Here is an 18,183-nt window from a genome sequence, read left to right as displayed (position 1 = left end):
AGGCAAGTAGGGGAGCGGGGAGTCAAGATGGACTTGTGCGATCAACTGCCTCTAATCTCTCTGCTTGCTCTTTCTCGACTTCCCATGCCTCATATGGCTGTTGAGCTGTGCAATAAGCCTATCTTTGGTCTGAGAATCACCAAGTGTAAAAGTAGGGACAGAAGAAAAGCCCCAGAAGAGGTCTTCAAACCACTTCTTGCTCTGAGTGGCTCAAAGTGAAATTTGCAAGCTGAAGGGGAAATGATCCATTTTGAACAGTCTACCCGTGGTAAAGTGTTCCTGGTTTGTTCCCTTTCTCCTAATGGAAACAAAAAGAAATCGGCTGCACTTCATAATGAGGGACCAAGCATTCACTCCCCTTGGGGCTTGCTGTAATAGCATTAAGTATGATGAACTCTTTCCATATTCAATTCTGGTGAGTGTGTGATGTGATTCCATAGGAGGGTATCTTGTAATTTGGCATTAATTAATGTCAATTAATGCATGCAACTGCTAGACATTAGAATTAATTTCATTACTTTTCCTACACAGAAGTTTTCCTTGCCATAGGTAATTAGGACACTGTGCTGTTCTTTTCAAGCATCTTCACTCACTCTCTGCAACAGCCGCTGCTTAGAATAATGCAATCCCCATCCACCCAAAACCTGTGCTGTTCTAGAGAAGGGAAGCTGTTTTTAAAAAGGTAGGCTTTGAACAGAGGATCAGAGGTATAAATGCAGGCTCAAGGCCTGCTAGCTTAGTAAATCACTCCACGTCTCCAAACTCTGATCTAGAAAATGAGGATAAAGAATATCCATCTTGCCAGAAGTTATGACATTTGATGACCCTAGTGTTGAAATGTGTTGAGTCTAGCGCCAGGTTAGACTGTACTCACATAATGGTAGCTGTAGTTGGTATTTAAGTCCTCTCTCTGTAATTACCAATACTGCTCAGTGTGTCTCAAACTAACCACCTGTAAAGTGTTAAGGATATTTCTACCTGAGGCAGCTTCTTTTTTTTTTTTTTTGACAGTCTCACTCTGTCACCCAGGCTGGAATACAGTGGCAGCGATCTCAGATCACTGCAACCTCCCGAGTTCAAGCGATTCTCCTGCCCCAGCCTCCTGAGTAGCTAGGATTACAGGCGCATGCCACCATGCCTAGCTAATTTTTGTATTTTTAGTAGACACAGGGTTTCACCATGTTGGTCAGGCTGGTCTCGAACTCCTGACCTCGTGATTCGTCTGCCTCAGCCTCCCAAAGTGCTGGGATTACAGGAGTAAGCCACCATACCCGGCCACTTCTTTCTTTTTATGTTCTATTTTTGTTTGGGTTAAAGATTTTTTACGTACATTTTTAAAAACACCATGAAAAAATATTCTCCTTGTATAACAATTAATACAAATACAGATCGTCTGCATAGGCAGTACAGTGTGTGGTAGTGGTCAGCAGACAGCACTGCAAAATAAGCAGGGCTACAAGGAGAATGTGGAAGTCATCTCTGCACCCAACACACAGGGCCCATCAGCAGGTGTGGCAGGCGTTCCGTCTTCCTGTTGGAGCGATCTTCTAGGTTGTAGTTCCATCTCCAGCATGGCGTGCTTCTCTGAGAAGGTCATTGACCAAGCTCGGTTTTAGACTATTTCTTTACATAATGGGAGTTATTAGAAGCTTAGAAACAAAACAGATGTTAAAAATCAGACTATGACTTTAAGATCCAACAAATCTTTACCATAAATTATCCACTGAAACCTGTTTCCTTCCCACTGCTGCCAGAACAAAACAAAGCTCTGTGATGTTGCTGGCAAGTCTGTGTCTTGAGGGCTTCTGCTATTTCTAAACAGAATGCTTACTCCTGGCTGACTCCCTATGTTCATTCAGAGTTCTGCTGGTTTGAACTGCCTTTTCCTTTCCTGTTACTCAGTCCAAATACTTCCTGGACCTTCTTCTGTGAAGTTTTTCCTGGGGCGTAGACAAACCTTTCCATCCCCAGAATGTCTTCATTGATAACAGCAGCAGCAGCATTAACATCCAAAACAACCAGAGCAACCTTTCCTTGGGATCAGGAACTGTGCTAAGTGGATCACATGTTTTTTTTTTCTCTCTTAAACTTTGTTTAAAATCCAGGCCTGACTCGGTGATTCACACTTGTAATCCCCAAACTCTGGGAGGCCAAGGCGGCTGGATCACTTAAGGTCAGGAGTTCGAGACCAGCCTGACCAACAGAGCAAAAAAATATTACAGATCTCTGGGACTCTATCCATCCATTCTATCATTCAACAAGTATTTATTTAGCACCAAATACTTTAATTTTCCCTAATACTGTAGAAGTTTAATTATAAACAAAGCTAGAAACGATGCATGCAAGCATAAGCACTTTAAAACTCACCTATTCCCCATTGTTTCCACTTGGAAACAATTTAAATCAGCAATTTAAGCAATCTGTTTAAAAGCAGAACAGATTTTAAAGCCCATACAAGTGCATATAACTTTTCCTTTTGTTCTACTGCTCTATTACTTATTTTGAAACTTCTGCATTAAGTGTTCTCACTCATCACGCACACACACACGTGTCAACACACTGCTGTTCATATAGTTAATTCCTATCAGGATTCTAGTGCCCTCTGTCACATGTACCAGCTAGAAATTGAGAATATCAAAAGTGAGATTCTAGTCTTGGCTCCAGAAAGTCCACACAGAGGACAAGATACTTCTGTGAAAATTATAAACTTACATCAAATGTTCTAGCTTGGCATGATGAGTTTGTGATATAGCATTGCTTTCTTCTATGAAATTTCTTGATTTGGGACCAGTGTAATTGACTAAATATTGTATTTTATTGTTGGCCTTTAGGCATTCACGGAAAATTCTGGGATCATAAAATTTAGCCAAGCATGAAACTAAAAACTGGGAACATGAGAGAGAAAACAAAAGAATACTATTAGGTTGGGGCAAAAAGTAACTGCAGTAATTGCCAAAAACCACAATTACCTTTGCACCAATCTAATAATATAAATACAGAAAGTTCACTGTCCAATTACAATGCAGCATGGTAAGTGCCTGCTAGGAGGAATGGAAGTGCTATGGGCTTGCTGGTGAGATATTTAATCCTCATACTTCTGCACAGATGTTTTACTCTGTGCTAGAAACTTTTCCTGTGACCCTGAATTTATTTCACTTAGTATCACACAGAGCTGTGGACTTGCTATTCCTCCATGGCCTATTTCGCCCTCTTTAGGCTAGAGACTATTTTACTATTCAGTCTATGTTATAGAGGGAATTACTTTTGTCAGGGACGGGGACATGATGGAAAAGCTGAGGGAAAGCCTAGAAGGCTGCCTGGAATGATGACAAGGATAACTCATCATTCCAGAAAGAAGGAGCACTGGGCAGGAGCAGAGAGGCATGAGAGAATGTGAGATGTGTTTGAGGAACACTGGCTGTGTGTTTTGTGAGAAAGTCCTACTGGAAACCCACACTAGAACCTAGTTTAGTTGGGTAAAGACAGAAAATCATATACAAAGTCACACTCAATCATGGAGAACTGAGAACCACATCACATAACTTTCTGTGTCCGGAATCGGTTCCTTCCTGTAGGTTCTTGGTCTTGCTGACTTCAAGAATGAAGCCGCAGACCCTCACGGTGAGTGTTACAGTTCTTACAGATAGTGTGTCCGGAGTTTGTTCCTTCAGACGTTCAGATGTGTCCGGAGTTTCTTCCTTCTAGTGGGCTCGTGGTCTTGCTGACTTCAGGAGTGAAGCCGCAGACCTTCGCGCTGAGTGTTACAGCTCAGAAAGTTAGTGCGGACCCAAAGAGTGAGCAGCAGCAAGATTTATTGCAAAGAGCAAAAGAACAAAGCTTCCACAGCATGGAAGGGGACCTGAGTGGGTTGCCACTGCTGGCTGGGGTGGCCAGCTTTTATTCCCTTATTTGGCCCTGCCCATGTCCTGCTGATTGGTCCATTTTACAGAGTGCTGATTGGTGTGTTTTTACAGAGTGCTGACTGGTGCATTTACAAACCTTTAGCTAGACACAGACTGTTGATTGGTGCGTTTTTACCGAGTGCTGATTGGTGCATTTACAAACCTTTAGCTAGACACAGAGCACTGATTAGTGCGTTTACAAACCTTTAGCTTGACACAAAAGTTCTCCAAGTCCCCACTCAATCCAGAAGCCCAGCCGGCTTCACCTCTCATGTCCAAATTAAGTTTACAAAGACAGCAGGGAGTAGGGAAAGGAGTTAAAGAGAGACAGAGACAGAGAGAGAAGGATAAAAAGTAGGAAGAAAAGAAGAAAGCAAGCAAGAATGAAAGTGGAAAGGCGGGAGGAAGAAATGAAACCATTTAGCTCATGAAGGAGAAAGCATACAGTTTCCAGTTTCTTCTCCAGGTGTTTTATTTTTATTTTTGGAAGGGGGAGCGAGGGGAGAAGGTGTGCACATTTACTCAGATGTGTCTACATGCTGTAAGATTAATTTCAGAACAGAGAGACACTGCCTCTAAGATATGTGGATACATTCAATGAACAGTTTCTTTTTTTTTTCTTTTTTTTTTTCAGATGGAGTCTCGCTGTGTCACCAGGCTGGATTGCAGTGGCACCATCTTGGCTCACTGCAACCTCCGTCTCCCAGTTTCAAGCGATTCTCCTGCCTCAGCCTCCCAAGTAGCTGGGACTATAGACAAGTACCACCAGGCCCAGCTAATTTTTGTATTTTTAGTAGAGACGGGGTTTCACCATGTTGGCCAGGATGGTCTCAATCTCTTGACCTTGTGATCCACCTGCCTTGGCCTTCCAAAGTGCTGGGATTACAGGCGTGAGCCACTGCGCCCGGCCTCAATTAACAATTTCTTGATTATTTTTATCACCCTCCATACCAGCTATCATACCTGAAACATAGGAGATGCTCAACAAAGAACAGTATGGCACAGTCCTTGTCTCAGATAATGGAATAAAGACAGATGACACGTTTGCCCGCCCCTCTCTCTATTCCAGCCACCTGGCCTTCTGTTATGCCTCAGCCATGCTAAGCATGCTCATATCCATATCCTTTGCATATACTCTTCCATTTGTCTGGAATGCTCTTCCACCAGGCAGACACACAGGTCTCTCCCATATTTCCATATAGACTTGGCTTAAATACGAAATGCCACCTTATCCGAGATTTCTTCCTTGATGGCCCTCTTTCTCTGATCACTCTCTATTCTCCCTACTCTGTTTTTCTCATACATTTGTAGCTCCACTTCTCATACAAATACCTCATACATTTTTTATAACATCTCCCCTAACTAGAAGGTAAACTTTATAAGAGCAGAGCCTTTGCATCAATTCCTAATCATCCCTCATTCATGCCTAGAAGAGCATCTGATGTGGCGTAGATGTCCAACAATATTTTTTGAACGAATGAATAATAGGTCCAGAGTGAAACAGACCTGGCTTTAAATCCTAACTCTGAAACAATGGAAAAAACACTTAATCTTTGTAAGCCCCATTTCCCCATCATTAAAATGAGGAAAATAAGAATAGTATCTACCTCCAAGGATTGTTACAAGTAAGGCACCTGAAAAGTATCTAGTGTGCTCACACCAGATAAATAATAGGAATATAATGCATGATCCTAACATCATTGTTGCTTGAGAATTTACAGGACAAAGGAAGAAAATATGTGAGTAAATGCCAGGGTCTTTACGATGCTACCTTTTTTTAAAGCAGAAGCCAGGAACATTAGAAATTTTTTTTTTTTTTTTTTTTTTTTGAGGCGGAGTCTCGCTCTGTCGCCCAGGCTGGAGTGCAGTGGCACAATCTCGGCTCACTGCAAGCTCTGCCTTCCGGGTTCACGCCATTCTCCTGCCTCAGCCTCCTGAGTAGCTGGGACTACAGGCGCCCGCCACCGCGCCCAGCTAATTTTTTGTATTTTTAGTAGAGACAGGGTTTCACCGTGGTCTCGATATACTGACCTCATGATCCGCCCGCCTCGGCCTCCCAAAGTGCTAGGATTATAGGCATGAGCCACAGCACCTGGCCTGAACATTAGAAATTTTTCAGCACTTCGGGATTACCACATCTGCATGTTATATGGAGTGCTGCTATTTTATTCTGAAAGATACCAAAGACCCAAAGCCTAGATCTTTGTCCTAAAGTTAAGGCCTGTGAGTGAAAAGTTTTTTGTGCACCTTTGTTCTCTCAGCCTCAGCATGGAAGATAAGGACACAGACCTTCATGCAGGTGGGTGGGCACCTGGGAAGCAGAGGAAGTGGCATATAATGGCTACAAAGAACCAATTTGAAAGCTGCCCAGCTAAGCCTGTTGTTGTACTGTCACTATCAGGCTTTTCAATGCTGTGCTAGGAGGCCCGTGTTATCTTATTTCATGCTTTTCTGGGTGGTTGTTAGGGCTGTCTTCAGGCTGCTAAATCAGAGAGGCCAAGTGGATATCACTAGTCATTGAAATCAAGAGCCTTTTGCGATATGAAATATGGGGTCAGAATAACACTGCTAGAAAAAAAAAAGCATAGTACTAGATTCTGGCTGTACTAGCTAAACCTTGATGCTTTATTTGGGGATAGAAGAGAGGTGAGAATGTGCATTTTCTCAGCATGTCGGGAAGTGGTAAGGATCTGTCAGAATCTGAAGTTGACCAGAAATGGAAACGTCTGACCTCTTCCAAGGTCTACCTTGGAAGTTATTAATAAATTGACTAAAAAAGAAGATAAAGGAAGACTATGAAATGCGGGGTCTAATAATGGCAACTGTTGTGCTAGTGTTGGAACTTTGGCCAAAGTGGGGATGCCAATTCGATATTTTTAAATGTGTGTATCAATGCCAAAGGTTTCATCTTTTATGTTCAAAAGATTTGATTTTTTAAAGTTCACTGAAGAAGAAATAAAAGTAGTGAAGAAAAACAAATAAAAATTCTCAACCTCACTCCTAACTAAATATATACAGATTAAAACAATAAGGATATGCCTTTTTAAAATCTGCTCTCAGATGAGTTATATTTGAAAAGTCTTCGATAATGTCCAGGATTGCTGAGGGCTTGCAAACACAGGCATTTGCATACTGATAGACTATTCATTGTTGCAAATATTTCAGGAGGCAATCTGACGATGTCTACAAAAATTTGAAATGTATATACTCTCTGACCCAGGAATTTTCCTTCATCAAATTCTCTTTCCATCTGCTGCTTACACGAGCTTGAATGCTGACCAACCAAATAAATAATATGTGTGCATGTGTATATATTCGCATTGTTTGAAATAGCCAGAGGTCTCTATATCTACAAAGGTCTCTATAATTTAGTAATTACTAAATATAGTTGACTTTATAATGGGGTTGTATATATCAATTTACCATGAAGTTGCTAAATTTATGTGCTGATAGGAAAAGATTTTTAACTTATATTTATATTCACAAACACTAAATTTGCCACAATTTTTCAGCAAGAACATGCATGTAAGTATATGTGTCTATACATATACATCTTCATCTGTATAAGCCTAAACAATTTCTGGAGAAATATAGCAAATATACATATACACACATATATATATATAACAATAAAAAGATGAGGTTTTATATGTGTATATATATATATCGTTTTATTGTTATCATTGCTATTTTTGTTGGTATAAAAGTAATCTATTTTCATGGCAAAAACACTCTATAGCTGAGATATTGAAGACTTTGAGAACTGAGGTCTCTATTACCTCCCCAAAGCATTTCAGCAGCGCTTACCTTATCCAGATTTTGACACACTTACTGTTCAATATGGAAACTAGGTTGGAAAGCTGGCAGATAGGAAATAGAAAATGAGATTTCCAGTTCTTACCCAAGACCAGAATTAGTGGGATGCATCGTTATATAAAGTTGTGACTTTCTTTTATTTTATTTCTGCTTGTTAAAATGCTAGTTTGAGGTTCATTTCACAGAGTTCTCAGGCAGTCATTTTCACAGTTGGTTAAAGGGCCAAGGTTTGTTGTTCCCCAGTGAATGAGATTAGTCCTTGGGAAACTTGTTATTAGGTTACTTACTCATGCAAATAAACACTGGGACCAGTAGTTGTCCCCTGTCCCCTGTTCCTGCTGGCACAGATCACCACCAGTACAGAAACATTCAGGATGTGGGTTGGGCCTTTTATTTCAGAAGTAAAAGGGAGAAGCAATAATGGCCAAAGGTGGTACTGCAGGTTCTCTTACAGATGACCATAATATACAACTACAAATCCATGTGTAATTGCCATGTGAAAAATTCTGATAAAAGTTATGTTATTTTCCTCCAAAATCAAATATGCATAAAATGTGGCACCCAGTTTCAGGGAGGTAGTAAGTCTCTTGCATTCATCTGTTAGTGCTCCAGGACTTCACAGACCCAGTGGTTAAAGATCCGTCTTTCAGTAGATATACCTAAACAGTGACACACTAATATATTTATTCAACAAATATTAAATGTTTCATCCGGGTGTGGTCGCTCATGCCTATCCCAGCACTCTGGGAGGTCAAGGCAGGAGGATCGCTTGAGCCCAGGAGTTTAAGACCAGTCTGGGCAACACGTTGAGACCTTATCTCTACTAAAAAAGTAAAATAAAATAAAAATAAAAATGTTTTGGGCTCTAAGTTATCTTTTGGACAAAAAACGGAGATTAAATAAGATACAACTCTTTTCACACAGCTTTCAATCCAACAGTTTCGTCAGCAGTTTCTCTTTAACTATATGCATTACACACACACACACACAAATGCACCTATGTTAGGTAAATCAATAGAATGTAGGTTTCCTTTTTAGTATTTTAATGTACTGGGCTCCTACAATGTACACACACACATACACACACACACACACACACACACAGAGAATATTTAAACAATAAAATATTTGCTTCATGGATAAGGACCTGTCAATTTGTCCTCTTTGAACTCGGGCCAATAATAAATGCCACATCCAATAAATATGTTCAAAAATTTCCAATAATACATCCCGTGATTGACTGTAGTTGAGCCTGCTCTTTTCACTCACCTCCCAAGGCAGACAGTAATACAAGAAAGAATAACATCCTTGTCACAGATGTAAACTACAGGATATCTACGTATCAGAGGAGAGTTGGTAAGAAACATCAGTGCCAACTGTAGACTCTCACAGAACAAACGCTTTCTAGAGGATCTAAGATAAAGTACGAGTTTATATAAATAACCACACATTCCTATGCAGACACTTGTCGTTTTGGGGGCAAAGGTTCAGAATCTGTGCCATGGACCCCATCAGCAATCTGAGAAAGCCTGTGGACCCATTTTTTCAGAATTTTTTTTTTTTTTTTTTTTGAGATGGAGTCTGGCTCTGTCACCCAGGCTGGAGTGCAGTGGCAGTGGTGCGATCTCGGCTCACTGCAAGCTCCACCTCCCAGGTTCACGCCATTCTCCTGCCTCAGCCTCCCGAGTAGCTGGGACTACAGGCGCCCGCCACCACGCTCGGCTAATTTTTTGTATTTTTAGTAGAGACAGGGTTTCACCGTGTTAGCCAGGATGGTCCCAATCTCCTGACCTCGTGATCCGTCCGCCTCGGCCTCCCAAAGTGCTAGGATTACAGGCGTGAGCCACTGCGCCCAGCCCAGAATGTTTTTAATGCATACAATAAATTACCCACAATGGACCAAAAAAACTAATTCAATTAAATTTAAATAAAGTTATTAAAAGATTATAAAACAAATATTTAATACTCTTGTATGTACTTTTTAAATTAATATATTATATATCAAGATCTACTGGCAGGTCTGATAACTACTACAATTTTGAGGAAAGGATGAGCATAAATAATATTTTCAGATATAATGACTGTATTATGATTTAAAAATTTCTGTGATTTCTATTGCAACAAAGTCGCTTATATTGCTAATACTACTCCAGTTTATTTTCAACCCTTACCATTGAAAGTAATCTTGTAAGTTATAAGGTTTATAAAAATAAAGATATAAGGCCAGGCATGGTGGCTCACGCCTGTAATCCCAGCACTTTGGGAGGCTGAGGCGGGCGGATATCAAGGTCAGGGGTTCAAGACCAGCCTGACCAACATGGTGAAACCCCATCTCTACTAAAAATACCAAAATTAGCTGGGCATAGTGGTGTGCACCTGTAATCCCAGCTACTCAGGAGGCTGAGGCAGGAGAATCGCTTGAACCCAGGAGGTGGAGGTTGCAGTGAGCTGAGATTGCACCACTGCACTCCAGCCTAGGCAACAGAGTGAGACTCCGTCTCAAAAAAATAAAAAAATAAAATAAAATAAAAATAAAAAAATAAAAATAAAAATATAATTCTTTTTTCTCATGTAAAAAACTAAAGCTTTCCAGAGCTCAGCTCCCCTCAAATATGGGAACTTCAATGGAAACAGAAATTAAGTATAACATGTAATCCAGGGACATCTGAAATAGACCAAAACTAAATTTTGAATAACAAACCCAGATAAAGATTCACAACACACTCCATGGGGAAGAGCCAAACTGGCAAGTGAGGGATTTTTCCTGTGTCAAATGTCTCAGTGTCTTGACTACAAAATATGTGAACACACTAAAATCAGAAAACAATTTCTGGTTCAAAGTCAAAAACATGATGGCCAGGTGTGGTGGCTCATGCCTGTAATCTCAGCACTTTAGGAGGTCAGTGTGGGTGGATCACTTGAGGTCAGGAGTTTGAGATCAGTCTGACCAACATGGTGAAACCCCATCTCTATTAAAAATACAAAAATCAGCTGGGCGTGGTGGTAGGTAGGCACCTGTAATCCTAGCTACTGGGGAGGCTGAGGCAGGAGAATCCCTTGAATCCGGGAGGCAGAGGTTGCAGTGAGCTGAGATTGTACCACTGCACTCCAGGCTGGGCAACAGAGTGAGACTTCATTTCAAAAACACAAAACAAAACAAAACAAAACAAAAACTTTATATTATTGTAAAGTATATTTGGCATATATTCTATAAGATGTACAACCTAGAATAAAAACAATGGGTTCCATATACGTAAACAATAATGAATGGGGTCAGGCACAGTGGCTCATGTCTGTAATCACAGCACTTTGAAAGGCCGAGGTGGGTGGATCACCTGAGATCAGGAGTTCCAGACCAGCTCAGCCAACATAGTGAAACTCCCTCTCTGCTAAAAATGCAAAAAATCAGCTGGGCGTGGTGGCGGGCACCTATAATCCCAGCTACTCAGGAGGCTGAGGCAGGAGAATCACTTGAACCCAGGAGGCGGAGGTTGCAGTGAGCTGAGATCACGCCATTACACTCCAGCCTGGGCAACAAGAGCAAAACTCCATCACACACGCAAAAATAAATAAATAAATAATAATAACAATAATGAACGGATGGAGAAAAAAAGAGAGGATCTCATCAGGAAATGAGAAAGAGGTCAGCCATGGTGGCGCACGCTTGTAATCCCAGCACTTTGAGAGGCAGAGGCAGGTGGATCACTTGAGGTCAGGAGTTCGACAGCAGCCTAGCCAACATGGCAAAACCCCATCTCTACCAAAAATACAAAAATTAGCCTGGTGTGGTGGCGCACGCCTGGAGTCCCAGCTCCTTGGGAGGCTGAGGCAGGAGGATGGCTTGAACCCAGGAGGCAGAGGTTGCAGTGAGCCGAGATGGCACTACTGCACTCCAGACTGGGTGACAGAGTGAGACTCTGTCTCGGGAAAAAAGAAAAAAAAGGAAATGAGAAAGAGATAACACAGAGATATGAAATTCTTAGGGCAATTGATGAGACTGTAACCTGATTTTGATAAATACACTGTCAAATTTTGCCCGCTACATTTGCTAACACCTTGCTACCCTGACCTCTCTGGGCTATTTACTTCCAACCTCCTTCTGTTTATTTTGTTACTGTTGTTGTTGTTTTAACTGGAGCCTTGGTTATTGAGACATCTCTTTCTCTCTCTTTTTTTTTTTTTTTGTTTTTTGTTTTTGTTTGTTTTTACACTGTGACAGGTCAGGTGTTATGCTTACACCCTTTAAGTCAATTGGTAGGTTTTTTTTTTTTCTGTTTTGTTTTGACAGGGCTAACTTTTCAAATTAAATCCTTTTATTGAATTTTCACTCTTGGATAGTTTCTGAAGATGCTGCCTTTGCAAAAAAAAAAAAAAAAAAAGTAAAGTAAAATAAATAAAATTAGAACTGATATATTTCATGCTTTGTGAAAGCTAAGCCTGAGATGACAGTTTGGCATCATCAACCGCCATGCCTTCAGGGAGCACGGGAATAATGCTGGCTGTAAGAAAATGTGCAGATCACAGAGAGTGATGGCCCCATTGTTTTTAGGATAAAGCGTCATGTGCATTGGATGCCACAAGCCAGAAAACAGCAGCATATGCCCAAAAGCTTGAAAATGAAAGCAACCCAGGATGCCACCAATTCCATCCAGAGCTTCCTAAAGTAGGTGTGCGATCATGGGAAACAGACCCTCAAACTCTTTCACTAATTTTCTGTTGTGGAACTTTGCTACTCAAAGCATGTTTCACAGACCCGCAGCATGGATATCATCTAGGAGCTTGTTAGAAATGCAGTCTCTCGGCCAGGTGCGGTGGCTCACGCCTGTAATCCCAGCACTTTGGGAGGCCGAGACGGCTGGATCACGAGGTCAGGAGATCAAGACCATCCTGGCTAACATGGCGAAAGCCCGTCTCTATTAAAAATACAAAAAATTAGCTGGACGTGGTCGTGGGCGCCTAGTCCCAGCTACCCAGGAGGCTGAGGCAGGAGAATGGCGTGAACCTGGGAGGCAGAGCTTGCAGTGAGCCGAGATAGTACCACTGCACTCCAGCCTGGGCGACAGAGCGAGACTCTGCCTCAGAAAAAAAAAAAAAAAAGAAAGAAAGAAAGAACAAAAAAAAAGAAATGCAGACTCTCAGGCCCCTACTGAATCACAATGCAGATCTTAACAAGGTCCCTAGGTGGGTAGCATACATGCTAAGGTTTAAGATGCGAGGCTCTAGCATTTTCAGACAACCTGGTAAGTGAGGTGAGATAGCCACTGGTAGCCCTGACAACTGGTCAGCCGGGTATGCGGTCACTCAACATATGCTTAGTGAGATCTCTCTACATGTAGATGCCATGGCATGTACTGGAGACATAATGTTTTTGTTTTGAGATGGGCTCTCACTATGTTGCCCAGGCTGGAGTAAAGTTGCTATTCACAGTTGTGTTCATAGTGCACTACAGTCTTGAACTCCTGGGCTCAAATGATCCCCCTGCCTCAGCCTCCTGAGTAGCTGGGACTACAGATGTGTGCTACCATTGCTGGCTCTGGAGATACAATATTGAATATGATATACATGGTCCCTGCTCTCATAAAACTTACAGACTGGTGGCGAGAAACAGTGTGATTGAATAATCACGTAAAAAGAAAGTATAATTTCAAACAGAGAAGAACGTGATAAAGAAAAAAAAACATAGTTGTATAAAAGCAATCAAAATAAGAAACTCATTTAGACTGAGAGTTTATGAGAGGCTTTTCTAAGAAATAGGCGATTAACCTGAGGTCTGAACCATCCACAGTAATGAATTATGCTCGATTGGTCAGGGTACGGGCAAGAAAGAAGGATATTCCAGATAGAGAAAACAGCATGTACCAAGGCTTTATGGCAAGACACACACCCCTGTATGTTCCAAGAATTGAAAACCCGCCTAAAGGCCTGAAGGCAAGGAGTGAGGAGAGGGCAGACTAAGATTAGGCTGAGGGAATGGGCAGGCACAAGTTATGCTGGAGCTATAGGTCAAGATGAGAATTTAGCTCTTTATCATCAAAGCAATGGGAGGTAAGCAAGACTTTTTTTTTTTTTTTTTTTTTGAGATGGAGTCTCGCTCCATTGTCAGGCTGGAGTGCAGTGGCGCGATCTCAGCTCACTGCAACCTCCGCCTCCCGGGTTCAAGTGATTCTCCTGCCTCCGCCTCCCAAGTAGCTGGGACAACAGGCACGCACCACCACACCCAGCTAATTTTTGTATTTTTAGTAGAGATGGGGGTCTCACCATGTTGACCAGGATGGTCTCTATCTCTAGTAAGCAAGACTTTTAAACAATGATGTGTTTACTTTTGCATTAAGAAAATATTGATCTCTGTTATGTAGCAGGAACTGGACCTTGGAATCCAAGATAACATCACCTGCTCCAGGGAAATGGAGTAGTCACCACCAGAGCCAGCCCCCTGAGGAGGTGGGAAAGCTGCTCTGACCTGTTGAGCTCATTCTGTGTCAGGCACAGTGCTGGGCATGTTACACGTGGCAGCTTGGCCCGGGTTACAGAGGATGATCGCCAGTCTTGACCTCTAACCTGTGCCCCCACTGACTCTGTCAAAAAATATATTCACTCCCCCAAAAGGGAAACAAACCTTTAGAGATGAGAAATCTCAAGGTACATGCATAGTAATGAAAAATGTGTGGTTTCTGGGGAGTTTGGGTTGTAGGGGTGACTTGCTTTGTTTGGCTGTAAGCTGGTAAAGTGCAGGACCTTCTGCCTTGGTGTTCAGGAGAACTGAGGAATGGTAGACAGGCACAACGGCAGTGATTAGGGTACTTTTGCATTGTGAGGGATATTTTAGAAACTGGGAATGTCTTGGAAATGAGATGGTCACGCTGGGCCAGCACTGGGCAGCCTACAACAGCCTCATTGCTCTGTGGTAATTGTGGATAGTCCATTCTGTTCCTCTCTACATCTGGGACCTCTTTCTTTCTCCCTGTCTTTTCTCCCCTCACCCACTTCTATATACAGTTTCCCCCTTTTCTCATTTTCTTTTACCCCTCTCACCTGGAGTGCTCTACCCTAGGCCTAGCGGTACCCCCTCAAATGCTTAGCCCTTCTGAGGATCCTCCGTACCAGAAAAGGGGAAGGAAACATTCATTGCTGGTGTTAGTAGGTCAGGCATTGTGTGAAGTATTTTATATGCATGGGTTTCTTGAATTCTTACGTGAATAGGCTCTGTGAGATAGACATCACTGTCCTCTACTTATTTACCATATTAGCTTAGCTATATTATTACTTAAGCTTTCTATGCCTTTGTTTCTTCATATGTGAAATGAGAAAAACAACCTACAATGTTGTCATGAGGCCACAAAGTGTAGTCCTGTCCTTCACTGCAGCATAACCACTGAAGTTGATGAGAACTACTGACGGGTGAGCAATTCACTCAACTGACTCTCCTCCTGCTGCCTCTGATGGGGACATACAGAAAAATTCTCTCTCTCTTTTTTTTTTTTTTTAATTCTTTCCAAGTGTTTTGTGAATCTCCAAACAAGACAGTGAGGCATGGCCTGGATGGTATCTGACAAAATAAGGAGACTGAAGAAACAATTCAACACAAAACAGTAGCAGCAGCAGCAACAACAAAACACTTCAGGAATCAACAGTCTGGAGGTATTCTCTTTACCTGAAAAGACACTTTGATTGGATGAGAGGGCTGTGCTGGTATCACCACTATCAAAATATACATATTTCTAGATAACCTATATATTTATATTTATAAGTATATATGAAAATATATATTTATGAAAAATTATTAAGACTATTTTGCATTACTGAAGACAGGAAATGTCTTCATGCCCAAATCACACGATTATTGCCACTGTGCCATTGTGCCTACCTACCTATCCTTAGCTCTTCTGAACAGAAGATACCTGCACTTTACTAGCTTATAGTCAAAAGAAGCACGTCACCCCTGCAACCCCAAATCCTCAGAAACCACACATCCACTATTACTCTGCATACACCATGAGATTATCACACAGACTCAGTTCATGACAGAGTCATAGAACTAATATTACTATGAACATTGCGGCAAAGCTGATTTACTTACGACCATCCACAGTTCTGGCCTCAAGATGCACAAGGTCTGGTTCTTTATTTGACCCCATCACAGACCTAAAAAATGGAGAAACATGAAAAGAAACATCCATATTAATGACTTCACGTGTGCCTTAGAGGAACTCGGCAGAGCCCCCAGACTATTAATATCCACAGGCATCTAAACCCACAATCCTTAGAATATACCTACTGTATTTATTTATACAGCCTGACAGTAAAATTTCCACTTAAAATAAAAATGATAATGAAAACTTCACTTGACGAAAGGCAGGCTGCATTCCAGCAAGGATGTTGCATGTCATTAGCTGGGACTTGCATACAGGTCCTACGCATGTTGTGTGTGTACTGTTGCAACAACCCCAGTGACAGTGTATTAAACTTTCGGCCGGGCGCGGTGGCTCACGCCTGTAATCCCAGCACTTTGGGAGGCCGAGGCGGGCGGATCACGAGGTCAGGAGATCGAGACCATCCTGGCTAACTCGGTGAAACCCCGTCTCTACTAAAAAATACAAAAATTTAGCCGGGCGAGGTGGCGGGCGCCTGTAGTCCCAGCTACTCGGGAGGCTGAGGCAGGAGAATGGCGTGAACCCCGGGGGATAGAGCCTGCAGTGAGCCGAGATCGTGCCACTGCACTCCAGCCTGGGTGAAAGAGCAAGACTCCTTCTCAAAAAAAAAAAAAAAAAAAAAAAAAAAAAAAAAAAAACAACTTTCAAAACTTATTAGGCAGATGCCAGGCATGCTGCTTCAGCTGGGTCACTCGAACAGTGATTCCCGTAGCACACTGATCTAATTAATTTTTTCACTGAAATGTGCCAAACCATCTACTACTGCCCTATGAGCAAACCCTGTGACTCAACCAATACAGCAGCAGTTACAGCAGAATGACGATTCTCTGTATTGTTGAACCCCTGTGAAGAGAAATAGATGCCCCTCACTTTCTGATACGTGCCTGAAACCACATGTGTAAGCAAAATAAAAGCCTATTTAAAATGCCTTGGAGACACATATTATTTTGTGTAATCCTGCAGTAAGCTGTATTAAATAGAAAATAATTATTATTCTGGAACATAAATAAATTGGGCAATCACATTTTATCACATTTTATACAATGAGATTAATTAAACTTGGGAACATCTGCACTTTTGGAAAAAATCAGGCTTTGCAGAACTTTAATTTATTCCATTTCTACACAGAAAACAGTGAAATGCCTCCAAACTGGTCCCTCTGCCTGCCTCCAGCCACTCAGCCGGGCCACTCAATCAAGGCTAGAAAATGCAGATGTTAAAACTACTTATCCCCGGCCGGGCGTGGTGGCTCATGCCTGTAATCCCAGCAATTTGGGAGGCCGAGGCAGGTGGATCACGAGGTCAGGAGATCGAGACCATCCTGGCTAACACGGTGAAACCCCATCTCTACTAAAAATACAAAAAATTAGCCGGGTGTGGTGGTGGGCGCCTGTAGTCCCAGCTACTCCGGAGGCGTGAACCCGGGAGGTGGAGCTTGCAGTGAGCCGAGATCACACCACTGCACTCCAGCCTGGGCGATGGAGTGAGACTCCGTCTCAAAAAAAAAAAAAAGCACTTATTCCTCCAGAGCCTAGTGTGGTATCCATGACCCTACACAGACTGGGTCCATCTCACTTTTGCTGCCTCATCTCCTGCCACACTGAAAGATGTTGCCATTGCCTGAAAGTGCCACACTCATTTCCTCGCCCCTCTGTGAGTCTCTGTAAGCTTCTGCCTTCCGCTTGAGATGCTCTTCTCCAGCTTCACCTAACCCCTGAATCACAGTTTAAGACACAACTGAAAAGTCACTTCCTCTGTTAAATATGTCTCATTTACGACAGGGAAAGACTTTTCCTCCTATCAGCAAGTGTTTGTTATAAATCCTGTAAGATCCTTATCAGAGTTTGTTATAAAGAATTATGTTTGTGTTTTTCCAATATGAAGGCATCCCCTTCCCCCAACAGACACACACACAACACACAAATACAAAAGATACACACACAGAGATACCCAATAAAGCTACTGGAGGGTCTTCTCTTTACACACTTTATATTCATAGGTATATTTCCTGGGATATAACAGTCAAATGCGAAATGAAAGAAGGAAGGAATGAAGGAAAGACTAAAGAAAAGGAAAGAAGTTAGGAGGAAAGGCAGGGAGGACAAGAGGAAGGAGGTAAAGAGAAAGAAAGCGAAGGAGCTATAAAGGTCTGCGGGTTTTCTGAAGTAAGTACATTAATCATTGTCCTAGGGGAATTCCCAGAACTCTACTTACTTAAACTCATTTTCCCAACTCAAAGAAGCTGAGGGCTAGCTGGCTTAATCACTCTTCATCTGGAGAAAAGAAGTCTCCTTAAGGCCCTGTTATTGCTGTCA

At 42.0% G+C, this 18,183-nt stretch overlaps 1 protein-coding gene across 9 annotated transcripts in view; it reads right to left on the bottom strand.

Annotated features, from left to right (window-relative positions):
- Positions 1 to 18,183, bottom strand: part of SORCS1 (sortilin related VPS10 domain containing receptor 1) — a 608,941-nt gene that overhangs the window by 141,919 nt on the left and 448,839 nt on the right. For all 9 annotated transcript variants that reach the window (XR_010115734.1, XM_055249851.2, XM_055249858.2 and 6 more), the window contains exon 6: positions 15,796 to 15,860. Coding sequence is in view for 8 of the 9 variants with exons in the window: in XM_055249851.2 (XP_055105826.2) it covers positions 15,796 to 15,860 (65 nt within the window). In the remaining variant the exon portion in view is untranslated. The remainder of the gene's footprint in view (positions 1 to 15,795; positions 15,861 to 18,183) is intronic.

This window comes from Symphalangus syndactylus, chromosome 2, assembly GCF_028878055.3.
Source record: "Symphalangus syndactylus isolate Jambi chromosome 2, NHGRI_mSymSyn1-v2.1_pri, whole genome shotgun sequence".
Taxonomy (NCBI): domain Eukaryota; kingdom Metazoa; phylum Chordata; class Mammalia; order Primates; family Hylobatidae; genus Symphalangus; species Symphalangus syndactylus.
Note: the sequence above shows the minus strand (reverse complement) of the source record. Positions and strands in the feature narration are given on the sequence as shown.